At 34.8% G+C, this 27,992-nt stretch overlaps 2 protein-coding genes across 5 annotated transcripts; one reads left to right on the top strand and one right to left on the bottom strand.

The window, feature by feature from the left end:
• Nucleotides 1–2,920: 2,920 nt before the first annotated feature.
• Nucleotides 2,921–17,069, bottom strand: LOC125855328 (uncharacterized). Its single transcript, XM_049535049.1, has 16 exons — nucleotides 16,926–17,069; nucleotides 14,650–14,861; nucleotides 13,704–13,840; nucleotides 13,485–13,595; nucleotides 13,300–13,401; nucleotides 13,015–13,123; nucleotides 12,716–12,916; nucleotides 12,060–12,228; nucleotides 11,788–11,869; nucleotides 11,596–11,689; nucleotides 10,835–10,931; nucleotides 9,751–9,844; nucleotides 5,498–5,570; nucleotides 4,128–4,301; nucleotides 3,885–4,007; nucleotides 2,921–3,303 (listed from the first exon to the last, which is right to left on the bottom strand). Exons 1-16 carry the CDS (start codon nucleotides 16,936–16,938, stop codon nucleotides 3,142–3,144), a joined length of 1,953 nt encoding a protein of 650 aa, XP_049391006.1. The 5' UTR covers nucleotides 16,939–17,069; the 3' UTR covers nucleotides 2,921–3,141.
• Nucleotides 17,070–18,873: 1,804 nt separating this feature from the next.
• On the top strand, nucleotides 18,874–27,259 carry LOC125855598 (COP9 signalosome complex subunit 4). Of its 4 annotated transcripts, none has more exons than XM_049535339.1 (14): nucleotides 18,874–19,121; nucleotides 20,208–20,359; nucleotides 21,289–21,392; nucleotides 21,494–21,554; nucleotides 23,087–23,179; nucleotides 23,272–23,372; nucleotides 23,762–23,870; nucleotides 24,689–24,733; nucleotides 24,928–24,996; nucleotides 25,090–25,181; nucleotides 25,281–25,323; nucleotides 26,063–26,122; nucleotides 26,514–26,573; nucleotides 26,962–27,259. In XM_049535339.1, exons 1-14 carry the CDS (start codon nucleotides 18,992–18,994, stop codon nucleotides 27,034–27,036), a joined length of 1,194 nt encoding a protein of 397 aa, XP_049391296.1. In that variant the 5' UTR covers nucleotides 18,874–18,991; the 3' UTR covers nucleotides 27,037–27,259. The 4 variants fall into 4 exon arrangements, with proteins under 4 accessions (XP_049391296.1, XP_049391295.1, XP_049391294.1 ...); XM_049535338.1 differs by having other exon boundaries at nucleotides 23,732–23,870; XM_049535337.1 differs by having other exon boundaries at nucleotides 24,928–25,181.
• The last annotated feature ends 733 nt before the right edge of the window (nucleotides 27,260–27,992 follow it).

The raw sequence follows: 27,992 nt of genomic DNA, 5'->3' as shown, positions 1-27,992 counted from the left end.
TTGAAAATTGTAAAAGTGTATGTTGTTTCCCTCCAATTTATTTCACTTGAATTCAATAAGTGGTTGTAATTTTGAAGTGAAAAGTTGTCATAAGGGTAAAATTGTAACTTCACTGTGCTAATCATTGTTGCCTTAATCTGTGTGTCATTTCTAAAGTGGACAACTAAAAAGGGACGGAGGGAGTATTTTCTTTCTCTCTCTAATGATAAAAAATGGTTAAGCGTCAACTCATAATTATGTGAAATTGATGGAGTAGATAGTACCACTACTAAAGGAAAGTACCTTTTTTAAGGGTTAAACTGAAAATAATACTCATTTTCACATTATCCTGCCACCAACATTTTGATCAATAAAAAGAAACATTCCCTCATATTGCCACCAAATCCAATAATGTTTTTTAAAATTATCCCTTCAAATGTCTATTTATTATAGAAGTATAAGTGGTAAAATTAATTCATTTTTTTAGTAACTTATACAATTCATCTAAGATTAAATAAATAGGATTATAATCCGTTTGTTGACTTAATTCAAATATCATATCAAGCTAATAGACAAAAAGATTAAAGGATAGAACATGTTAATTAGATCATGCACATATTCTATTTGGGTTAATATAGTATAACGCAACATGTCAAAATGCAACTTAATTACTTAAACATACAAATCAAATTTGGAGACTAAATGTGAAGTAAGTTTGGAAGAACTTAAGCTAGTAATTAAGAAAAATACATTAGTTTCAACCTTTTTTTTCCACCCCTCTATCCACGTTGGAGCTCGACTAAATCCAGCTACACGCCGGGAAGTCCCACGTTGGGAATAAAACACTCCCTAACAAAGACGACTCCGTACCGAAAGCTTCAACTTATTTACAAAAAGAAAATATAAAGAGGAGGAGAGGTTGGTTGGTTGGGTCATGTTGAGCAAGCTGGAGTATGATCCATTATTTGACACACATTGAATTAACCTATACATATATTACATAACCCGTTCTAGCCTAATCAAATTTGATTCAATAAAATCAATATAAATGACATTCATTGTGTTTTGATCTATTTATCTGCTTTTGACTTGAGACGAGATTTAAAAAGTAAAGAAGACTTTTGAATCTTGTGATTTTAAATTAAATATACATAGAATATATCGAAATGTTAGTTAATTTTGTAGTTCTAAACATGATAGGTGAAAAGTTGAAATTAAAGAATTGTCAAAAAAAAAAAAAGACAGATCCATAAGTTTAGACAAAATGAACGTTAATTGCGTTATAATGAGCAGAATCGAAAGCAGTAAACGTTCGCAGTTGTTGCTACAGATGTGGAATAAATGCAAAAACCATTTTCCTGTTCTTCTCCTAACAGTACTTACACTGTTGCAATACAATTATTGAAATTTTATAGACAATTATGCCCCAAAGTGTTCAAAGATAGGACATCACACCAACAGAATAAAAATTTGGTGTAATGGACAAATGGTAACTCAGAAAATGCTGTCCACACTAATGGAATAACGTTGGTATCCGAGCCAGCTTGCATGCACCCCAATAGCTAGTTTCATGGGGTGCCTGCTACCTCTCACCAACACATGTACTAGATAAAACTTTGTCTATCATGTTTCGACAAAGGTAGATTACAAGTACCAGGTTCATCTGAATCCAGTACTTTCGATGCAAAACAAAATTGAAGTATAAAGATCTACAAAATTGCAACATATCATGAATCTGACTTTAGATATATGGAATGAATCAACTAGTATTTTCGCCTCCTATGAAATTTGAACTAATGTGATTTGATGTTATATAAGTATGTGTCTTGCAATAAACATAGAGCAAAAGATGAGCTTCTATCTATCGATAAGTTTGATTTTCGAAATAAAAGATCAAGCAACTCTGAAGATGGAAGTTATGGACAAATCTAGCTAGCATACACACATTACAGCTGTAACAGGAACAAAAAGAGCACAATGTTAAAAATGGACAATGACTGAGAGGCAACCAAGCCAATCATCACCATTTTGATAAACTTTTGATTGCCTTTTCCTCTTTTTTCTTTTTTTTTCCTACTTTGCTTTTGTGATTCCAGTATCACTACATTTTGCTACAAAAAGTCTAGCTTGAATGAATCTTGATAGCAATAATTTCTCCCCACCACCTTTCTTTCAAAAACTTTATCATATAAAAGCAAGTGCTAAAGCTAATCCTGCTATTATGATTGAGATAGGTATATAATCTATCCTATTGCTTATAGTTCGTGGAGTCACATCCATCGCACTGGTCAATGCCTATACTCATTTGTTTTGTACATAAAATTCCCTCTTTTCCACCCTACAGTCAGGAATAGATGTAGAAATATCATAACATAATCCTTACTCATGAGGGGCCCAAGTGCACAAATGCTCAATACCTGCACTACGTAAAAGTTAATAAATCTACCCACTTTGAAATAACTTCAAACAAGCGGTTTCTTTACGAAATAATGACAACAATAATATACCCAATGTAATCTCACAGAGTAATCATTAGGGTCTAAGAAGGATAGAGTGTAGCAAACCTTACCCCTACCTCAAATGTAGAGATATTATTTTCGATAGACTCTAGGCTCAAGGAAAAAATAGTCCAAAAATAGCATATAGTAGCAAAAACAATAGACAGTAACATAATAATCGCAACACAATAACATGATAGCCGAATGCAGTCTGTAGTTAGACTTGACAAATCATATGGCTAAACTTAATAAAATAGAATAAAATGGGGTACAAGTCAAGTATTGGTGTCCAAGTAGGCTACCCCGTGAAATGTTTATGTCATGAGGTTCCTAAGAGTAATAAAGATCGGTTCAAATTTTAGTCTAAGTAATCTATGATACGATATATTCAGTTCTACTGAAATTGAATCAGCCATAATCCATCTTCAAAATACAAAATCACGTTACAGCGATACCAGGCATTTACTACTATTACTTGAACATGATAATATGTACAGATCTGGGCAAACTGACTTAAATATACTCTGTTTTGACCTAGTAAATATGATTGAGATGTATAACCCAAGAGTGTTTTTCAAATCTATAAATATACATCATACAAACCGATATGCTTGAGATGCTTTACACAAATACAGGTGGGTGTCATCAAACTCGAGCTTCAAATCTAGGATTGGCATGTCCTGTAAACCTCACCCCTCATGACATCTATAGGTCTGTGTTCCGAAGTGTAGCGCTCAGGCCCTAGATACATTCCTGTCTTCTCCAAAAGGTTGAGGCTTTCATCCCTACCATATCTTGAAGCGTACAGCTTGAGGTACTCAATATCCTAAGAAAATCAGTCATGAAAAAAGAGGAGTGAATACAAAAAGGAAAAAGAAAAGTGATCAGACAATATGAGATTAAAAAGAATTAAACGACATATAGATAGATTTAACATCTTTCTTTCTTCTAATTATTACTTTATTCGGGAGAGAATAGAGGGAACTAAGGAGAGGGAGTTCTATTTACAAGGAGAAATCTCATTGAATAAAAAGCAGAAAACATTATAACTGAAGAAGTGCAATCCAAACAGAACAACTATCGGCAAATGATTCATATATAAATGGAACGAGTGTAGGAAATAGATGTATCAAGTTTCTGAAAACAGGAAGCGACAAGAGAAAGCAAATTGAAACGAAGAAAGGACGTAGTTACTAAAGGATGCCCTGCGGTTAAGACATCAAAAGGATATTGTTCAAACATGTTTTTTTTTGTTTTTGCAGAAGTGCATCAAATTTTCTGTTCTGTGTAAAACAGACAACATTGCACCTTCCATCCCTGAAAGGTCAAGGGACTTCATGGTTGATGCCTCTCTACGAAAATGCAAAAATATTACCGAAAGAGGAAATAAGTCAATATGAAAAACACCTGCAAGCCACTCAAGAGCCTCTCTAGTCTCAGAGAAGCAACAGGTTGCTGAGATGATGAGAACACCTGACCAGGGTAGAATAAAACTCCATCGCCTGGAGGAAGGCCACGCCTGAACTTAATCTGCAGACAAATATTACTTGTATCAGGCATGAAGAGAAAAATATTAATTATTTCACAACTATCAACCTCTACGACATAATTTATCCATCAGTTTCGTGTCATGCATAGGGATGCACTAACCTCAGCACTAGGAACTGTTGCTTTCTCATAGCAGTTGGCACCCCAATATAAGAAACCTGTTCCACCTTCTTTCCACACACGCCACATCACAGCACGGTGTTGAGTGCCTCGCATCCCCAAGTGCCAGTTGGGATGAGGATCACCTGGTCCCAAGCATACATATGTCCACCACTCCTGCAACGAACATAACAAGCACCATGCCAACAGGTGATGCATACATAAGGAATATGCTGCCAGTCTTTTTACCTTTTTTTTTTGGATAAAAATGCTGATAGTCTTACATGAGCTCTTAAGAAATTAAGTTCATTCATAGAATACGTACAGAAATAAGAAAAACCTTTAAAGGAATTTATAGCCAAAATGTTTTAAGATTATCCAAGGAGCAACATAGAGGAGGTATTGAAATGAAATAATCTTAATCCTGCATATCATAAAACAAAACTTGAAGATCCACATTCATGTAGAGGACTCATTAATTATTGACCCATTCAAATAGTGACAACTTCACAGAGCACTTACTGGGTACGTCTAGGCTGCAACAACACTCTCAAACACATAAACGAAGTACTAAACTTAGGGAAACCTCATTAGTTATAAAGCTTCAGAATAACTTGTCGAAATAAGATGCCAATTTTCATTGGAAGAGAAAAAGTGAAATGCTACAACTATCTCATGTCCCTCTAATGTCCTTATGAATCAATGTCATATACACTAGCAATGATCAACTACTTCCATACAGACAGATGAGTAGAATGTTAATCATTTAAAGTGGCCTTTGCTGAACCCATTTGTTGATAAATCATGCACATAAGTTAGAACTTGACATGGTCCCAATTTGCATAGATTCCTTAACTTCTTTTTTTCTTCCCAATCAAGCATACATGTTTTTCAATAAAAATCATGCATACATTCTTTAAGAAGAAATGAATCTTCATCCATAAAAAGATGTGAGACCTAAGATAGAGTCCTCTTATCCACCAGTGAGGGAATCCATGATGAACAAGGTGCAATCTGATCTTGTAACTCAAATAGAATATCCTATATTTAGCATATGGAATCATGTGTTAAAACCATTGACTGTCCTAGAATCTCTGATGCTAAGCTCTAGTCCCCAAAATAAGAGTTAATTGTCAGCAGTATCTGCAGGCAATAACTTATCTTGTCGCATTAGAGGAAAAAAGCAAAGGGAAAAAACATGAATGTGATATCAGCAAGGACCATAAAATCAAAAAGTAAATTAATCTGTATGACACTTCTCTGCATCATTTTCCTTTCCTCATTTAACGAGAGTCTAAAAGTAACTTCAGTGATCCACTGTTTACTTCATAACAATAATCCATCGAAAAACAAAGTTTAAATATTTTTATTACCTCTCCGTTTTCTGTTTGTATCTCCGCGATAATATCCTTCGCCAGATCCTCTCTGTTACCAATAACCCATTCGCTGAATAGAAAAGGAAATGCGTTAAAAAGCCTAGTAAGCAGAGGCATATTCCGGATTTCAAGAACATAGGTGCACCATTGCTCTTAAGATAGATGTTCATTTAAATAATATAAATTTATATCCACAAAGGAAATATCATTCATAATTGTCCCCGACAAGTTTTCATACTTCAAACATCAATAGTACCATCATTACTTACGTTTTCAAAAATCTTACATTCTATATAGCTAACTAAATAACCATTCAAATAATATAAGAACCAAACATGTGAGTCTCCCCGCATCCTGCTCATCATACATTCTATTAGTACATCATTTTTGATGTACTTCATTGATGAAACTAAAGATAATGACCATGAAAGAAAAAAAGGAGGTCTCCAGATGCAACAAGTGGTGATCACAAAACAGAAAAGGAAAGAGATCGAAAGTATGCACAACTAGTTTATTGGGGATTTATTCAAACAATTGTAAATATTTTAATTATAGAAAGTTGATTCATGGTACTTCTATGTTATTCTGATATAAATGTCATTTAAAAACAATTAAATCTAAATCTGAATTCTCACCAACCTAGATGGTTTTGATTCTCGTAGTCCAAACTTTGTCATTCTTTTAGATAAAGGAAGTAGTATATAATAGCTCATTAATTGAATTCTTTTAGGCTCGTCTCCAACCTCCAAACGTGAATCAGGGCAAACATGGATAGCTGGCTTAATACTCCAGTCAATGATTCTCATGAAGTATGAGTGGGCAACAACATTGTTTAAAAGGTAATTTCATTTAACATCAACTGGTTCAAAATTTATATAACGGCAACAGAACAACAAAAGAGCATGAAGGAAAAAGAACTAGCCACAGAAAAAAGAAAAACAAAATTTTTGTCCACAAAAAAAATCCACATAATATTCTAAAAGTGGGAAGTTGGTTTATGGAAATACCCTTGAAATCGACTAAACTACCCCTCATCCTAAAAAAAAAGAAGAAAAACTACACGTTTAAGGAAACAAAAACCCCACACCTTCTTGGTTGAATCAGTATAAATATGAACGATTATCAAAAGGGGTGTCTTATTTAATGATATCATACTAAATGCTAATTAATACCTGTAATAAATGATAAATAGTTGCATGGAAAGAATGCCTTCTATAAATTTATGGGCTCTCCAATGTGCAAAACTTTACATATTTCCAGAAGAATTATAAGATTAGGAACAAAGATATTCGGGAACAAGGTTGGAGTGGCCTCTATGGTAGAAAAGATGAGGGAAGCAAAGCTGAGATGGTTCGGGCACATGAAGAGGAGAGATACAGATGCTCTAGTGAGGATATGCGAGAGATTGACTATGGTGGGAATGAGGAGAGGTAGAAGTAGGCCGAAGAGGTGATTGAGACATTTTTTTTTTTTGATGAAGTAAGTAGATTCATTTCAAGGCATCAAGAAGATGCAAGCTTTACAAGGATAGATCAATTAAGCTCACAAAAAAAGGATTTGTAGTCTCTTTCTAAGCTATAGAGCTAACAAAATCCAAGAAGAGTTCTAAATTATTTACAGGGGTTAGTTTGGACCAACTAAAAAGTGTCTCGCTTAATCACCTCTTCGGCCTACTTCTACCTCTCCTCATTCCCACCATAGTCAATCTCTCGCATATCCTCACTAGAGCATCTGTATCTCTCCTCTTCATGTGCCCGAACCATCTCAGCTTTGCTTCCCTCATCTTTTCTACCATAGAGGCCACTCCAACCTTGTTCCCGAATATCTTCGTTCCTAATCTTATAATTCTTCTGGAAATATGTAAAGTTTTGCATGTTGGAGAGCCCATAAATTTATAGAAGGCATTCTTTCCATTTTAGGGTTTAGGGTTCCTAGATAAGAGAATATGGAGATCTAGGATTAGGGAAGAAGGTTAGTGGGTGGTCAAGCATTGTCTAGTTTTCCTTCTCCGTATTGGTATTATTACTCTTCTACTATCTTATTCTATGATTTTATCATTATTTTTGTTTCTTTTGCTTTGATTGTCGTATAATTGGTTATAGCTACTGTTTTCCTTCCCTATTATTTTTAGCATGACTTCTCCACTACTATATATCCTTTTCATACTTGTTTTTGATGTATTCCTTGAGTCGAGGGTATATCGAAAACATCTCTACCTTCACAAGATAAGAATAAGGTTGCGTACACCACCCTCCCCAAACCCCACTTGTGGGATTACACGTGATATGTTGTTCCAACGTGCAAAACATTACACATTTTCGGATGATTTATATGTTACTTAATCATTAAGAGTGGGCATGTGATTTGATGAAATCTATTAAATGTTAAATAATTGCTACAAAAAATAATTACTATGAAAGAACATATAGTATCTTATGGTTTTATAGTTCCTATGTTACAAACTCTTTGTTATAATTCAATTACCGGTTAGCACTAAATAGGTAATACAACAAAATGGGTGACTAAGGTTTTAGTATTTTGAAGAAGCCGAATAATGGAGTACAGAAATGCTAATGGAGAGGGTGCTCGTTGGCAGCTAATATTCGTTAACAAAGAGGTAATACTATCTCAATCTTGTGTTGTATTCATTAGTTGTTATTTCTTCGAATTACCCACTTTATTGCATATTTCTTCAACTTGCTATTAATAGGTATGCTTTGTTTCATAGCTCTTCTTCGCTTGCCATTATGATTTATCCGGTAGTACCTCTGAGGTAAATCCAATAACAATATATAGTTGAGGGTACTTTGGTAGCTAATATTCGTTGATGAATAGGTATTCATTAATGAATAGGTAAGACTATTTCAATCTTGTATTATATTCATTAGCTGTTACACTGCCTGCTTCATTAACTATATTATTTGTCTGCATTGACATAGGGAACATACGCCAAGAACATCATCTCTATAAGGAAGTATTGGATCATACAAATGTATTACATGTTTGCACCTTATAACACAAAGATGTAACTCACTATACATTCTAAATACCAAACTTAATTTAGGGTGCACCAGGTATGGAGGAAAATATTTCCGAGAAAGTGTTTACTAATTTTCTCATGATCGGTTGGTCAAAATTTTTGGAGAACATTTTCTTTAGGAAAACAAGTTCCTTAAAAATGAGGAAAATAACTTCCCTAGTGAAAGTAGGGAAAATAAATTCCACAAGTGACATTCCACATTTATTGTGTCCTCCCCACCTTCCTAACACGCCTCATCTTCACCCCCACTCCCTTAGCCCCATCCCCACCACCCCCGTAGCCTCACCCCTACCTCCCATAGTATTTGTCTAGATTATATACAAATTTTTTCAGCATAGTATTTTTTGCTTACGTACCGAACACAAAGAAATAAGTAAGAAACCCACTTATTTTCCAAGAAAACACTTTTCATGGAAAACATTTTCATTTGTACCGAACACGTCCTTGGTTGTTCAACTTTTGCAGGTTCAGAGAATATCAAATCATTTGGCATTCAATGAAGAAGTCACTCGGACAGGTTGATTGTTCATCTATTTCAACTTGTATTTTCCTGCTGAACAGTTTGTGATACTCATTACGATGTGGTTTTAATATTGACTCATACCATATGTAGTGCTTGCTTGGGAACATGTCCAAAACTAGTGGGTATGATAAATGGAAAGAAATACATCAGCAGGTTTCTAAAATTTAAGAGATGCAGTAGTAAACTATGATGCTTTCACTATACATGAATTTTCAACCAAAACTCAGGGATAATGGGGCAGACTTCCCTACCCTTCTCCACTTATATACTGGACTTTGTTCACTTGGCACAGGACTCAAACTTGTCAACTAAGACACAAATTAAGCTAATCCATGAGGACGTGATGCTTTCACTATACCAAATCTAAAGATAGCAAATTCAACTATTTCAAATCACTGAACTTAACACAGATAATGAGACTTCCAGATTATCTCATCCAAAACTGAATGAGTACCCAATTTATTCAGTGAGTTCTCACAAGGGCAGTGTTTGTATTCCATCCATCTGAGCTACAATACTAACAAAATAAACTTTTCGGTTCTTTTACTAATCACCACATTCTTTTATTTATAAAGTAGGTAAAAACTAATCACAACATTCATTTTTTAATGTAATAGTTCCTTGGTCATTCTCATACTTGTACATTGGAAATAAAACAAAGGATTTCTCAAGAAACTAAATCACTACCTTGTGCAATATATCTGAGTATGAGGACGTAGGAATGCAGGAACTTTCAGAAAAGCCTCAAAGTTATTTGTAGAAAGAGGTTCATCACTTGGTCCTGTAAAATAAGAACAGTATCCATGTGAAGAAAGTTTTCCACGCGAATAACAATTACCAAAGAATATTCAGACAGATCTAGGCCAAAGAGTGTCAAATAAATATCTAGTTTGTCAATCACAAAGTTCAAAAATCATGTGAGATTGTCTCAGATGAAGCTTCATTTGATGCTACTGTCAGTGACATCACTCAAATTATTACCTTAGAATTTCAGATAAAGCAGTCAGAATTGCCAGGAAGTTGATGTCAATTACTTCAAGGCATGGTAACCCTCTCAGTTTCGGAGTCATCAAGGGCTTTTATCAATTAAGTGCTCCAAATGTAAGTGTAGAGGTTAAATGCACCTGATGGAATTGCAAAACCATGCATAACTGGGATATATCTAATATTTTCACCTTAAAATGTGTCTCAACAAATAGCACGCACCAGTTACATTAGCACAATAGTTGCATATATTCCAAGAAAGCATTGACATCCAGAATAATATCAGACAAAGCAATACCCATCTAAAAAGTTATTTCAGACAGAGTAAGAATAACGCCGTGCTCATGTAATAAGCGTGTTAAATACGAAATTTTCTGCAAGAACTGGCCATAAACACAGGCACCAATGAGACGCACTAATCACTAAGATTGAAGAATTTCTACTGTTCTTCCGCTTCTATTTAAAGTGTCCATAAGGAACAGGAGTTTCAACACTAAATGTGACAGCTAATACTCTTCAATCAGCAGCTTATCATATGATCCAGAGTGGGTTGGAAGCAAAAATATGCTTTTTGTTTCAACTCCACTATTCAGTCCGTCCTCACATATTTGGCTTATGCAATATAGTACAGTAGGTCCATCATCCAAACAGATATAGCACAATTCTATTTAGTAGATAGATTCTTCAATCCAAAGGGCAACAAAAGACATGGATATAGACATATAGCTATCAGGCACAACATCTCATTGAAATAAATACATGTAATGAAGAGAAATCTGATGCTCACCGCAATAATAAGTTGTCAGAATACGAGCATCAGGTGCATAGGCATGAATATCACTGGCCATGCGGCGGAGGGAAGTATATTGTTCAATGTTAAGAGGCTGAACAAATGCAAACAAAACTAATTTAGAACATAGACACAAAGACAGGTAGTTACCATCAACTGCCCGAAGCAGGAAAAGTGAGTGAAAAGTAAAATTAAATTCAAGGGTGTAAAGGGAAGGAATAAAACAATATACAGTGTTAGTGTTTGAATAGGAATAGTAAGTTAGCCCGGTGCACTAAGCTCCCACTATACACAGGCTATGGGGAAGGGTCGGATCACATTGGGCCTTATACATACAGCCTTTTTTGAATGGAAGAAATAAAAAAGTTTAGTCCATCCCATGGTTGTCTTACCTTTTGGAAAAGACAGTTTAAGCACTATAAGTCTGTACACCGTATGGTTTCCACTTTTTTGTATGGACAAAAGGATTTACCGGTTTAAAGCAGAAAATAGGATATTTATATACACATCATGTATATATGTATATCTGTATGACCACAAAGTTTGTTATTGAGGAATAGTTGTTGCCTGGTGTTGTAACGACAAACAACATATTTCAGGAAAATGATGTTTCTCATCTACGAAATCAGAAAGAGCAAAGACCATGTCCCAGCTACAAACAGGAGGATACTTGACTCTGAACTGAAAGTGTCACTAGAACAATAAAAAGTTTGTCATATATGCTATAAAAAAAATAGCAATTCAATCTGCTCACTTACCTCATCCCACAGATAGAAGTATGCTTTCCTCCAATGGTTTTTTGTTCTTAGTATCTCTACCTCCCTTCGTAGGTAGTCCTTTGCAGTATCGCCACTAATGCCAAATTAAGAAGCAAAAGGAAACTGATCAACTTGTACACAACATACATCCTACTATCCTAGAACTTTTGGCAAAAGAGTTGTCCATCATACCAAGGGACTATTGGACCATTAGGTACAGCGTATGCCGCAAGACGAGGGTCAGAGAAATACTCATCTGATTTTGGATGGTCAGCTATAACAGCATTAGAGATAGAAATTTTAGTTTATTGTAGATACACTTGGAGTAAAAGCCAGTAAGAGAATAGAACTAGACTCTCCAGTTCAGCACCTTTACAAACTTATCTATTCAGACTTCAAGTAGATCTAAAAGTAAGAGAGTTTCGCAAGTACAAGTATACTAAGCAATAAGCATCATATACTACCTGGCCATGGTGAGGTGTATGTCAAAACTCGCATGCCGTTGCCCCACCTGCAGAAGTATGGACTAATTCGATACTGAAGTAGCCATTTGAAATGCTGATCTAACAGCTCAAACCATTCATTGCTTCCGTGCTCAACCCCAAATCGATCTTCAATAACAGTATCAGATATCTAGACAGAATTAAAGAACTCCATCCTCATTCGAAAATTCAGTTGCTTTATCACAGAGACTAGTACCAGCAGTCACTAGTAAGTAAAGAGAGAGAAAAGGATAGAATTGCAGAATATTTGCTGTTTCCTGGTGTCTACTATGACATTCTAATTTACATGAATGAAGGAGAAGAAGGAAAAAGAACTACAACCACACAAGATGTAAGCAACACATGAATAGACTCGTAAGAATACATCAGTCAACAGAAATGGAGGACATTCCAAAGAAGAAGCTCGTCAATTAGGAAAAGGAAACAGCCAAATCAATTGTTCGCAGGCAAAATGTTAAGTCAACATGATGCAATAAATTACGAATTAATTGGCAATTAAGCCTGACAAATCGAAAATCACGTGAATTCAATTGATAGCAATCAGTGACCAGGAGCAATTCTCCACAACCAGTTAATGGCTTGATATAATTTCTAACCCAGTGTACAAAAAAGGATACACCAATCACAGCAGGGACAGAAGGGGTAACTGGAAGCACAAAGTCCCAGACTGTCAAACTTATTTTCAAACGGATTGAAAGGCTAGAAATAGCATCTTCTTCCATCATATCTATGGGCCCATTATCTGAAAAGAAATCAGAAAACAATGGGGATAGAAGAACTCTTCTTAAAGATGAAGTTGCAGACTTGACCCTTTCTACCTAAAACAACAAAAGCTCATTATGAGCAGCAGCTTGGCAAATACAACTTGAGGAATTATAAGAGTTCATATGAGGCATGTAATTTCAAAGAGACCAACCACTTCTTCCAATGGTTTCCCCTCTAAGGGCTCCACAGTATCAAGACAGTCTCTCAGTTCTCTGTATAATTGATGCTTCTCCAGTTTGCTCAGGGATTGGTTTGTAGATCTGTTTCAAACAGATTGACAAATATTTAATGAACTAATATGAAACAGTCCTCATCCCCCCCCCCCCCCCCCCCCAAAAAAAAAAAAAAAAAACTTCAGGACAATATTGTTGTGATGTCGGATATTCCAAAACTGATATACAAATATTTAACTGAAGTAGAGAGGATAGACAATCACTCTGCTTCAGCTTTGGAGGCGGAAATGATGATTTCTCCCTCATATTGACCTGGTGTCTGTTCAATCGGGACGTCTATTGATACCCAAATTACTGTAGTTTCTCTGCAAAGCATGTCACAGTAATCATGACTCAGACTGGACTCTAATCAACATAAATGATATGAATGGGAGTATCATGTCTATACCCAGGAAAAAGGTTCAGTTGGCAGACAGGCATATCAAGTGGAACAAGTGCATCAGGAATTCCCAAAACGGGTACTACTCTGCGCAATGTCAGCGACTGGCCAACTGCCAATCTGCAACCAACCAGTATCATCAGTAGCTTCACCATAAACAGAATCAATAACTTCACATCATATCCTAGATAGGTGTGAACGAAGCTAAGAACATGGGTAGTGACAAACCTAGCACCACAGGGTGAGCAGAGATCAGTACACTGAACCTGCACAGTTCCAGCAATTCCAGATCCACCCCAAGAAACTTTTGGGCTTATTGCAATCTGAATGCTTTCTCTTTCATTTCTTGCTGCTAATAGTGATATCTACAAGATAAAGTCCGAGTCACATACCAAGAAAATTTTGCGACCAGAATGATAACAGAATTTCAAACTACACCTTTTGATAATGAAATTTAATATTTTAAGCAACAAATGCATGAGCATAGAAGAAACTTTAGTGTTTTTCCTATAACCCCCACAAGAGATAGATAGAGAGAGAGAGAGAGAAAACAAAAGGACAATCCCTACTTTCCAAGAGTAATTCAACCTAAGGGAGTGCTAAGAGTGAGTAACAAACAAAGAACAAAAGTGGAATAATCTGTATGAAATGCAGAGAAACATTTAGTTTCAACTATAACATCCACTAATAATGAGCTAAAAGGACAAACGATAATCAAAAGGTCAATACGGTGCACTAAGCTCTCATTATGCACGAGTCCAAAGAATGGTCAGACCACAATGGGTTAATTGTACGCAGTCTTATCTTACATTTCTGCAAAAGACTGTATCCATGGCTTCAAGCCGTGACCTTCTGGGAACACGGGTTCAAAGAAGGGTCGGACCAGGATGGGTTTATTATACACAGCCTTATATTATATTTCTGCAAGAGACTGTATCCATGGCTTTAATCTGTGACCTTCTGGGCACGCAGAAACAATACTTACTGTTTCACCAAGGCTCCCCTTCCCAAAAGATAATTATAACAAACATTTTTTATAATGCCAACATCCATGGTGAGGACTCAATGTTTTCCAAACAAAGGAAATTTTAATGTCTTGAAACCGTCACAAAATGTATGTATCACAGAAATATCATCATCAGCGTATGTAGCGCCAGATACATTATACACGTACAGATTCTAATTCACGAGGCATGTCTTGTGGTCCGACATTAGCAGTGTTTGGCATGCACCACACATTCAATAACTCCAAAGATGGAACTTTTGTAGGATCGATTGCACCCCTTAATGGTCTTGGATCATTTACGCCAGTGTCACTCCATCCATAAGCTGTCCCACCACCAGCAACACCTTCAACTGGTGGAACAACCATCTCCTGGTGGTCCCCTACAGAAATATCCAAGTTCAAACACAAGAAGATGTAATCTGAAACACCACTCCATAACTATGTAAATAATTGCACTTCGAAGAGAGTTAATGCACGTTACTCCCAGGTAAGAAACTTTATAAGAAAAGTGACCCCACCACCACCACCAACCCACAGACACAAAAAAAAGTGAAACTGTTCATGTTCCACATTTGAGACTAAAAGAAAAAAGAAAATAGAAAACAAAGAAAAGCCGTTGATGTCATACATGCTTCAATTAAAACATCATCTTGGAAACTTAATACCTATGACCTATATGCATGATGGCATTAGTTAAGAAAGGGACCCATCTAGGGTCTGTGGAATTGTAAGGTTCACTAGACTAGAAATACAGTAAAAAGGTCCATACATCAAGGCTACTCCAGTTTTACTTTCCATAACTCAACTGGTCAAGACAGATTTAATCTATGTTGCTCGGACTCTTCAAAAATGCCAATGGGTGCGTGTCGATTCGCCAAAAGTAGTGTATTTTTGAAGAATCCGAGACGGGTGCGGCATCAAAAGTGAAGAGTCCGTGCAACTAAGGATTTAATAAGCATGCTGCAAGCATAACAATATCGGATAAGACATTTTTTCACAGATACGTCTCCAGAAGAAGAGTTGAAACTTGGGTATGTTGAAAAATTTCCGCTGAATAAACTTCTGTCTCTATTACTTACTGCATGAAAGGTCCCTTCCCACCGATTTGCATACCAAGCAAAGAGTTAGCACTGATACTTAACTTTTGGCAAAAGAGCTATAAGATCTAGATGCAATAAACACTCAGACAAATGGAAGACCAGAATATGGCAGGACCAGGAGGGAGGGGGGGGGAGGCGGGGGGGAGAAATGATGACAAAGCATTTAATGATAAATTGGAGTATTGGACAGCAACCATGGATTATTTTTTCCATTGAAAATCAAAACAACCTGGAAATTAAGCAGCACTTAGCATATTATCCCAAATTATCATGTACAAGTATTATGTTGTATCATGTGGGTTGATGTATGCTTCTTGAAAGAATATTCTATAGGAAATCGCCACAGATATGCATGTAACTACATCAATCATACTCCCACAGCAGAGTTATGGCATGCATTATCGTAAGCTACTCTGTTAGTATTAATGAAAGGGACACTCTATTTAAAAACCAAACCAAAAATGTAGGTATGGCCATAACAAAGCCTGCAATAAGGTAACAGCTTTCCTACACACCCATAAATGTTATTTTTCCGCTTTCATGTAACATCTTTTTTTCTTGTTGCGGCGTTTAATAGCCAGAACATGCAATATTTTTCCATGAATCAATCTCTCAACCTTATTTGGCCCCTATTCACTCAGGCCTCAGAACATTTCCATGTCAACAATTACAAGTCACTGGAAATTATATTTAACCTGTGATTGTTTTTTCCTAAACATGCATTGTGCAGTTTGCTATATTTAGGATTTTGTCAAAAAGTCTAGGCTCAATGTCATCAGCAGTGAGATGTAAAATGTGATATCTAACTGGTCAAAAAATGGATAGAAAATTGGTAAACAATTAGGATCACTCCATACTGTAAGCTATTAGCTAATTCCAAATAACAACTGATAATAGAGCTGTTTGCTCAGCAGATGCTACTAATCTAACCCCGATTACAGCCATTTTAGGTGGTAACCATGGAGTCCTACTATAGGCTGATCCAGTACACACACATACACACAATCCTAAACCAAAATGCTCGCCCGCTGCTTATACCAAACAAATTCAAATCTCAAAACAACACGAAACTACAAACTTTCTCACAAAATCCTAAACCTCCTTAGTTCAACACCAAGCTCCTACCATTTTAACACGATTAAGACTCCTTAGTTCAACACCAAGCTCCTACATTTTAACACGATTAACACGATACTCAAACAACATTAAAAACGTATAAAATCAAAAAGGAATTATGAACAAAATTCAACTTCATCAAACGGAGCAACTCGCACGAAATTGAATCGGAATGACGTGGAATTCGAGGGATCTTAAGATTATTTTTGTGGACAGTGATAAACTAACCGGAGTTCTCCATCACTGTAGTTGCGAAGGTAGAGAGATTTTCCGCTATCGAATTCCAGTTTCCAGGTGATGATCGTGCTTTGTGATTACACAGAGATGAAATGAGAGTAGTCGATGCTATTGTTGTATTGAGGTTTATATGTAGCTGATGAACTACAGTGAAGGGGGTAGAAATGGAATATATGTAAAAAGTTGCAAAGGTGCCGTGTGCCACGCAACCCGACCCGGATCTTATCTCGATCTGGGCCTGCTTCAAAGGAACTCAACCCGGAATTTCTACTTTGGCCCAACACCACTAAAGCTTGTTTGACCAACCTGGAATAAAATCAAAAGTATACTCTTCAGTTCAATTTATCTTTTCTTTTAAGTTTCTATTTCAAAAAATATGCTTTCGTGATTAAAAATAATTTAATTTCAAAAAATAATATTTTATACTTATAAAATTACCTAAAAATAAATTTAAATCACAAATTTTATAAGTGTTCTTTTTAATAGGGATATTGATACATATAACAAGCATTGATATTATTTTCAGGGAAATTTGGAGTCAACTGTTTTTCATTCGTAATTTTGTTGTGTTGACTGCACAAAGGAGAGCACATTTCATATATTGAGTGTTTGGATTGTTAATTAAATTTAATTTTTTTTTATATAATCTTGTTATATCACAACAAATCAATGTTAAATAAAGTACAAGGCCATGAAATGATAGTTGTCAAAAGTGGATGATGACCTCTTTTTATATGTTGATAAATTTGAAATAATAGATATATTAAATGTATCTTTTTATATATTTATCTTTCAATTACATGAAATATGTAAAAGATAGAAATTTACTCATTTTATACATATTTGAACTTAATCTAAGTTATTAAGTTAAGCCAAAGCTAAATGCGGAAGCAAAATGAATTTTCAGGCAATAATTATATTATTAGAGATCACAATTGAGAACTTATGTTTGCTTTGTTGACTATTATGATATAGTATGTATTAATATTTTTGTTGAAGGCTTGAACATACTTAAAGATACGTTCAGATGCAATTCTAGACTAATACGATATCATCGTGAAATTTGATTATTTGATTGTCCCAAATCTAATCAAAACAATAAAAAAATCATCAAAATTATTATATGATAAGGCTAAATTTATTACACTGTCAATATTCTTACTAAATGGATGAATGACTTAAAAATATTTAATCTTTAATGAGTTGTTTCATTCCTTGACGTAACATCTCTTATTTTTGTGCAGTACCTCAAACGGTGGCATAAGGATTATTTATTTGATGGACTAAGTGAATAATTATTCTTAATATTTTGACTTATTACATATCGATTTTTAAATATACTATTCCGCTAGTCGTCTAACGAGATATTAGTTAGTTCGGTATCAAGTTAGTAATTATCAGAAATCATTTCATTCTCATATCTCCCATAAAATAATTTTTTTTTATGTCTCTATATAAATTAGTATTCTATAATCATGAATTACAGTAAAAAAAAAATATAGGAAGGACTAATCTTTTAAAATGCACGCACATGAATAATTATTTAACAAATATTCACCTATACAACAACTTATTATTTCAACATTAAACGGGATTTTAGGGTTAATAATATGTACTTTATATATTTACACTAAAAATATAAGTATGATACTTTTTAATAAATTATTGATTTACTACTAAGAAAATTGAGTAATATGCTTCTGTATCGACAGGTCATTAATTCGATAATCCAAGACAAATAAGTTAATGTTATGAACTTGTGATTGACTTGTTAATTGTGATTTGATTTTAAACAACTTTAGGTGATACATAAATTGAAACGAGAATTATAATTTTATTTTGTTTTATTTTTCAAAATTATTCATATTCGATGTTCGAAGTAGTGTCCGAGCCCATATACCACAGCGGGCAACAGATTATAAATCGACTTTCAAATCCCTATTTATAGGCCAAAATTTTGGTTCATAAGCTCCATTAACGCTTCGAAAAAAAGCTCGACGAGACACTCCAAATTACGTATTCGAGAAGATTAGCTCAGAGATAAACCCTAAATCGCAATGGAGAGTGCGTTCGCTAGTGCCTCTGCGATCAGCGACCAACGCCAGAAAATCGAACAGTACAAGCACATTCTCTCCACCGTTCTCGCATCAAGCGATATCCAACAAGCCAAGCAATTCATCGATCACAGTAAGTTTCTCTCGCTGTTTCATCATAATTTTGCTGTTAATTTTATGTTCATGTTATATAATTCTCAGCTAAAATAGATGTTAGAAGATTTATATAGTCAGATTTTAACTGGTTTGAGATTGAGAGGTTGTTTGATTGAGGTTGTGTACAATTATGTCGCGCAGTTATAATCTCATCACAGTTTTGCTGTTAATTTTATGTTCATGTTGTATATTTCTCTGTTGAAATAGATGTTAGAAGATTTATATAGTCATATTCTAACTGGTTTGGGATTGAGCCATTGGTTGGTTGAGATTGTGTACGGTTATGCAGTGCAGTTACTGCCTCATTATAACTTTGCTGTTAATTTATGTTCATGTTGTATATTTCTCAGCTGGAATAGATATAGAAGATATATATAGTCAGATTCTATCTGGTTTGAGATTGAGCCGTTGTTTTGATTGAGTTTGTTTACGATTATGCAGTGCAGTTACTATCTCATCATAATTTTGCTATTTATTTTACATTCATGTTGTATGTTTCTCAGCTGAAATAGATATAGAAGATTTATATATAGTCATATTCTTACTAGTTTGGGATTGAGCTGCTGTTTGATTGAGATTGTGTGCGATTATGCATTGCAGTAACTATCTCATCACAATTTTCTGTTAATTTTATGTTCATGTTGTATATTTCTCAGTTGAAATAGATATAAATGATTTATATAGTCAGATACTAACTGGTTTGAGATTGAGCTGTTGTTTGATTGAGACTGTACAATTATGCAGTGTAGTTGCTATCTAATCATAATTTTGCTGCTTGTTTTATTTTTCATGTTGTATATTTCTAGCTGAAATAATAGGTATAGACGATTTATACAGTCAGATTCAGCTGGTTTGCGATTGAGCCGCTGTTTGATTGAGTTTGTGTACGACTATGCAGTGCAATTACCATCTCTCTGGCTGTCTAATCATATTTTTTCTGTTTTTTTTTATATTCATGTTGTATATTTCTCAGCTGAAATCTAAATACAAGATTTATAGTCAGATTCTAACTAATTTGGGGTTGAGACGCTGTTGTTTGATTGAGATTGTGTACATTATGCAGTGCTATCTGATGACGTGCCCTTGGTGGTATCAAGACAGCTATTGCAGACATTTGCACAGGAATTCGATAGATTGGAACCTGATGTTCAAAAGGAAGTAGCACACTATACTCTCAACCAGATACAGCCTCGTGTGGTGTCCTTTGAAGAACAAGTATACTTTGATGTTTCTATTTTGTTTCTTGTCAGATTCTTGATAGCTCTTTTGCAGCCTATACTGAACGATGCTTGGACTTATAGTAATGCCTTATATAGCTCTAAAATTTGGTGCTTCAGAATGACACTCGCATCAGTTTAAATTGTTTTTTAATTTTGCTTTGTATGTTGCATCAGGTGGTGCATATGTATTTGTAAGGGTGTAGCATTTTGATGTTTGTAATTTCATTTCTTAGAACTTCATAACAAAACAACAAGAATGCTCTATCAAGAAAAAATACAGAAAGGAACATGGTATGTAGAAAGAGAACTATTGACTCAGCATGACAACATCTCTACCACCTAAAGAGAAGGCCTGTTTTGTCTATTGAAATATGTTCTTTTATTAATGATGGGATGGGAAGTACTTATCAGAAAGAAAGGATGGTAAATTTCTAAATAATTGTCTTTCAGAAAGTAATCTCTTTCTAATTGACCATTAAATTTATCATCTTTATTTTTATTAAAACCAGTTAAAATAATAGGCTAGAAAAGAATTTGAGTGTAGTACCAGGAACTCAATACATGGGCCACAACCAACATTGGGACCATGGAGTTGTTTATTATGAAGTGTGTTTTTTGAGTTGATGTGTTGAATGGAACTATTGCATATTGACACCTTTGATTCCTTTTTGATGGAAGTGATTTTAAGAACTGAATTTTGTGAGAGTGGGCTAGCACCAAAGTCACAGAATTATTTGTTTATCTTGTGATTTTCCGGAAATCATAGTCATCTTAAAATTTGATTGTCTCGAGTATTTTAGTTTTGAGAAAATGGTACAAATGAAGGTCAACATTGGAACTCAGCATATTATCCTCCACATACGGGTTCTTTTGATCTTTTATGTTTTTAATGCCCATTTCTAAAACAAAATTCCATCTTTTCAGGTGTTGATCATTCGGGAAAAACTTGCAGAATTATATGAGTCTGAACAACAATGGTCAAAAGCAGCTCAGATGCTTAGTGGCATTGATTTAGACTCTGCAATGAGGTCTGTGTTATAAAACTACTTATCTTTGCTTGCCTGCTGCTGTGTCCCTTAACTTTTCTTTGAAACCTAAAATCTCTTTCTTTGCACTGCTTCTTCTGCAGATTTGTTGATGATACATTCAGAATTTCAAAATGTGTCCAAATTGCTCGTCTCTATCTGGAGGTTGGATTTTTCTTTTTCTTTTCTTTCTATTCTTCTGATGCCAAGTAAACATCTCCAAGTTAACGATCCTTGTTTGGTTTGGTGGTGCACCTTTCAACTTGCCTGACAATTGATCTGCTCTAAAGAGAAAGAGGCAAAATCAATCCATCTATATATGCGCTAGAGTAACTTATCAATTTTTTTAGTTTGGTTAACTAATAGATAATATATATATAAGAAAGCAATTAATGACTTGCTAGTTTGAGCTATAGGGCTTCGTTGTAGTGCAAGTGTATTGACTACGGGAATATTATACAAAAGGCGTACATAAAAATTCTCATAGAATCTAGAATGAAGTTTTGATTCTGTACATGCCATATCATGAAGCTTCCAATTTTAAAAAAATGTCAATTGTGTCGAACTTTCCATTTTTGTAATTGTTATGGAATCTCTATGAATAAACTATAGTCCACACAACCATATCTCCCAACACAACTAAGTTTGGGTGGTCAACGAAGAGGGTTGAGAACCATGAGGCCTTAGGTTCAATTCCCAGCGGAGACAAAAAACTAGGTGATTTCTTTCCATTTGTCCAAGCCTTGGTGGATAGAGTTACCGGTACCTATGTTGGTGGGAGGTAGCAAGTAACCTGTGAAATTAATCGAGGTGTGTACAAGTTGACCCGGAAACCACGATTATAAAAAAAGGAGTTTTCCCTAGCTTCTTTCTTCGCTAGGAGGTCCACAACCATGTTTAGCTCTCGATAACTTGAAGTTCCTGCATAAGAACTAGCAATTCAGTTAAGAGTATTTGTGGTGGTAGATATTCTCTCCAATCACCATTTATGTTTCGAATCACACCACCCTGCCGATTCCCACTGGCTTAGGTTTCCTAATGAGGATCCGTCAATGTTAAGTTTGTTGAAAGTAGAAACCTTTTCCGGGAGGTTCTCAATTAATACTGATCGTGGTCTTGGAAAAAAAAAAAAGAGATAGTAAATGTAAGCATCTTCGAAGAATCATACTGGGAAAAAGAAAGAGGCCACAAAAGGAGTTGAGCAAGAGCTATAAGAAGAATGTTTACCTCGCCGACAGAATCGGTCTTCCCCGGTTAGAAATTTGGTCTAGTTCTGAATCATTAAATACTTTCAGGAACGTTAGTAGGAAACAAATGAGTGTGCACCGATTCTTTTAAGAAAAAGGTAACAAATGAATATGTAGCATGTGAGGTCCTTTCTATGTGGCATTTATTCTGCAAGTTGTACCGGTGTTGTCTTTCTTCTTGACATGTAAACCTTTTACGGTGCTAACGTGACTTGTTAACTAGTGTGCTATGTACATTCTAAGTATCTTGGTGTTCTTTCAATTGCATTGTTCTGCTTACTATCAAAAGGAAAATTAGAGTTGTAGATTTCATTCCTGTACTGCTCCTATGCACCCTGCTATTGTCTGCTGTTTAAATACATTGATCTGAAAAAGTTCAGTTTACTTCCATTATTTTGGTTCTCTTTGGCATTCTAAGTTTCTAACAGTGTCCAATTCCTTGTTTGGCAGGATGATGATGCAGTTAATGCAGAAGCGTTTATAAATAAAGCTTCCTTTAAAGTTAACAACATTAAGAATGAAGTATTGAATTTGCAGTACAAGGTTGTTATCATATGATCTAGGGCATTTTTAATTTTTGAGCATGTCACTGTCACCAGCTAATATGACAACTATTTCCTGAATGATTATTTCAGGTTTGCTATGCTAGGATTTTGGATTTGAAGAGAAAATTCTTGGAAGCTGCCTTGCGTTACTATGACATTTCTCAGATTGAGAAGCGACAAATTGGTGACGAGTAAGTTTTCCAGAAATACTATTATGTTAAAATAATGCTTCTCTCGACGTTTTTTTATTATTTAAAATTGTCTTGCTAGTGAGTGCATATTATATATTTACAAGCTCTTAGGAAAAAGATAGCGGACACTTTAACTCTTGGTCTTTGTGTATATAGGCACTTCTTGAATTCAATAATTCGTTGTCAATATAATCTGTGATCCAAACGGAACTGATAAGGTCCACGGCTTAGGAAAACTAAGAGTATGCTTATGTTCCAAGATCAAAGGTTTAGCTTTTGTCTTGAATAATGTTACACACATCCTGATGTCTGTGATCTTTGTTGTTGGTACTATGCCTCCATTATTTAATTGAGCACAGCATGAAGCTTAATGATTCTTTACGCTACAGAGAAATTGATGAAGCTGCCTTAGAGCAAGCTCTGGCAGCTGCTGTGACGTGCACAATTTTGGCTGCTGCAGGTCCTCAACGATCTCGTGTACTTGCCACACTGTACAAAGTAAGGATGCAATGATTAGAGCTTTAAATGTTTGATTGTTATTGTCAAAGAGTGCAACTAATGGGCAGGTTGTTGTGGAAGTTGTCTTTTATGGAGTTGTTGAATTAATGATTTAATGATATTTATTTATTTGAGTTATTGGGATTAATATTATCATGGTTGTATCTTGAATTATTGAAGTTATTATTGTCATTTGTAATTATGATGTTATAAGCTATAATCCTTTCTATCTTTACGAGGTAGGGTAACCGGGTAAGGCCTGCGTAGACCCCACTTGTGGGATTACGCTAGTATATTAGTTGTAAGCTATATTCCTTTCTGGAAATCGTGGACTGCTAAATTCAAAGAATATTACGCTTTACCTTCTTCCTTAAGCCCCCAGAGGTCGCATCTTTCTTGTGCTTTTCACTTTAGTAACACTGTTTGTAATAACTAATAACTGTATGAACTTCTAATTCAATGATTTGATGTTTTCTCTCGTTTGCCAAGAATGTGAGACCACTCATGGGAAAGGGGAGGTGCATAGCACCAAGGAAATGGTAACAACTAACCACAAATAGGTGATTATGCATTTTTATTTGGAGGACATGTCATTCTGTTGTCTAATATCTGCTAAAATTTTGCTGTTACCATAACCTTTGAAAATTTGAGGTTAATTAGTTTTCTCGGGCAACTTCCAGTTTAGATCTGCCATCATGTAGTCATATTTGTATTTTTTTTATGGGTCTCAAATGACTGCCTACACTGATCCCCTACTATGTGCTACTTGTTCAGTTTTGCTATAACAATTTTTCTTTTTTACTTATTTTGGATAACAGGATGAGCGTTGCTCCAAATTAAAAATCTACCCAATCTTGCAGAAGGTACTTCACTTGCTGCTTCATACAATTTGCATAGCTCTGTCTCCACTCTCTTTTCTTATACCGAGTTGCCTGTATGCTATAATCTCTTTGCATTTGAGTGTGGATTTTTTATGTGCATATAGTGCTGTGTCAGATTTTTTTACCTAGATACTATTTTTTTTTAAATTAAGTTTTGTTTAATTTGAAATATTCAGGTCTATCTAGAGAGAATCTTGAGAAAACCTGAAATTGATGCTTTTGCAGAAGAGTTGAAACCACATCAGGTTCCCCCTTTTTTTGGGTATTGCTTTTTTTCAAAATGTCAAAATACATTATCCGATATTCTCTGTGTATCTTATTTTTTGTGTTTCCAACAGCAAGCACTTTTACCTGATAACTTCACAGTTTTGGATCGTGCTATGATTGAGCATAATCTCTTGAGTGCTAGCAAACTTTATACAAATATAAGGTAGAAAGGAAGCTTATATTTTCCTTGTTTGTGATTTAGATTTTTCATAGCTCATGCTTTTCTATTATCTAAGCTAATCCCCTCGTTGATCTGTGACAGTTTTGATGAGTTGGGCACTTTGTTGGGCATTCCTCCTCAAAAGGTACCTAATGATGTTGCTAAGCTATTTTTCTTAATTTTTGCTGTTCTTGAGCTAATTTTTTGGGTTTTGTTGTCAACCCACTATCCCGAGTTGGTGCATAGCAGTTGCAACTGCTGTAGGAACTATATGAAAATAGGAGGTTTTAGCCTTTTAGGGCGGTAGGTGGCTCATTTACTCTATTTGCAGTAATTCTTAGTGTCCCCTCTGGACCATTTATTGGGCAACATCTAATCCTTAAAGCAATTATCAAATGAAGAAACAGATAAATTGTTTTCTCATGCTATGCTGCAAAAAGCGTCTCTCCATCATCCTACTTATGCATTGTTTCTGGGTAAATTCACAAGTCAAGTTTAAACTGTAAACGCTATCAGGATGATAAAGAAGGTGATATTATTTTGAATGCATTTTTGAAGTTGATTCTTAGTCTATGCTGCTCAGCCTTTGAGGTCTTCTAGTAGAAATCTGATTTTGAGAAAAAGACGTTGCTTCACAGTATTTGGACATGCCTCTCCCATTCTCACTTATTGATTTCCATTTTTATGTACTAAGATCAGTTTGCTGTTGTGCTTGTCTGACAAGTAATTTAAACACCACGTAACCAACGTAATCCTACATGTCAAAGTGTTTCCATCACTCTTTTTGCTTGCCATGGCTGTTTTGGGTACCAAAATCAATTAACAACTGTGTGGCTTCATTTACATCTGTAACTAATTCTGTTATAACAATTTTTGTCATGAAGGCTGAGAAAATTGCTTCAAGAATGATTTTCGAAGATAGAATGCGGGGATCAATTGATCAGGTAAATTTCTCAATTAATAATGCCATCTACACATTTCTATCTTTGTCCTTAAAAAGAAGAGGAGATGATATTGGGTGATGACTTGTCACTGGCTAACTTTAGGTACAGAGTGTCCATATATGCCATATATACATTCTTGAATTCCCTATGCTACCCGTAGTGCTGATAGTGAATATGCTTGGATTGTAGTTTGATGTGGAAGATATTATCACATATGATAAATTTGTTTTTAAGCCATTGTATAGTAATTGTCAATGACTGTGCACACGAGATGTATTTAACGAGCAATATATGCAATATAATATCAAACTACGATAAATATGGTTGGAGACAAAAAATGAGTTCTGTTGTAGTTTTAGCATCTATTGATTTGAGTTGATTTTATTGTCAGGTTGAGGGCGTCATACATTTTGAGGATGACACTGAAGAACTGCAACAATGGGATCAACAGGTGATGTAGTTTCTAACATGTGCTTGGAATCTACCTTATGTTTCTTTTCTCATGGAAATCTACCTTTTTCTTTTGAATCCTAAAAAGGAGAAAGGAAAAATTACCACTCAAGGGTGTGGTTCATTGATCAATGATGTCTAATTTTTTTAATACTAGACTCACATTATCTGTCTCTAGTTATAAAAATATTCATCAGAACACTCTTTGATTTGTTGATAACATGATCAATTTTTAATATATGTTATATAACATTTTCCACTCACCATCAAACACCGAAAAACATTTTTCATGAAAAATGACTTTCGTCATACCAAACATTGTCTTTCTTGTTTTCAAGGTTTTATTATTGAAATGATACTAGTGCTGACAAAATTGCTAATCTTTGCAGATCATGGGCCTTTGTCAAGCTCTCAATGATGTTCTTGATAGCATGGCAAAGAAGGGGCTCCCTATTCCTGTCTAGTTTGTTCATTTTGTGGTCATTTTTGAAGAATCTGATACACTCATTCCTCATACCATTTACTGTTCTGGCGTCACTCTATATTCTTTCACCAGTTTTAAAACTTCGCTCGGAACTCTTTTGTCTCTAAGTTAGTTTTATATTGTACATGACACACCTCTCCTCCAAGTTCAATGGTTTATTATGGATATAAATGTTAATTTTGTTACATTTCTCTTTTCATAGGATTACTTCTAGGCATTGTATTTTATTCAAATCATAACTGGTTAGTTTGTGCCATTTTACCTTCACTTACTGATTCTAAAAATGAGCGGATATGAAGTATTACTACTATTTTTCGTTTGCACTCAGTTGGGGTAACTCTTCGAAAAATTTTATGGTGGTTGAGGGGCAAGTATGAGGTGGCATACAAAAGTTGTGTGAGGCCCCTTTTATAATTTGACAAATGGATTTCTGGGTCCCATTTTCAGAAAAAAGGGCCAAAGTTCCTTCTCTCTTACTTTTTAACTTTTTCCTATTATTTAACTTTTCAACTTCTTGTTTTTTTTACCATTATTTCAAATTTTACTATTTTCCTTACCTTTAAATAATTTAAAAGTGTGAAATTTAGCCTAATTCATCATACTCCTAACATTTAGTATTATTTTTAAATCCTATATTAATTATCTAAATTACTAAAAATAATTATTAAAATTGTTTATCAATTAACAAAATTAAACTATAATTTTTTTTCATTACTCTAACAATTAATTATTTTTGAAATTATAAACAAAATTTGTAAAATTGTAAAAAAAAAAATATAAAGAGTAAATTAATAAATATCATTTTTATTAATAATTTCTTAAAGAAAGTGTAAAAAAGTAAAATAACTAATACGAAAACAAAAGGAGTATAAACTTAATTTTTTTCTTCTCAATTATTTCATAATTTTCTAATTTCATAAACTCTTAAATGTATCA

Source organism: Solanum stenotomum, chromosome 2 (genome assembly GCF_019186545.1).
Source record: "Solanum stenotomum isolate F172 chromosome 2, ASM1918654v1, whole genome shotgun sequence".
Taxonomy (NCBI): Eukaryota; Viridiplantae; Streptophyta; class Magnoliopsida; order Solanales; family Solanaceae; genus Solanum; species Solanum stenotomum.
This window is presented reverse-complemented; position numbering and strand designations above follow the sequence as displayed.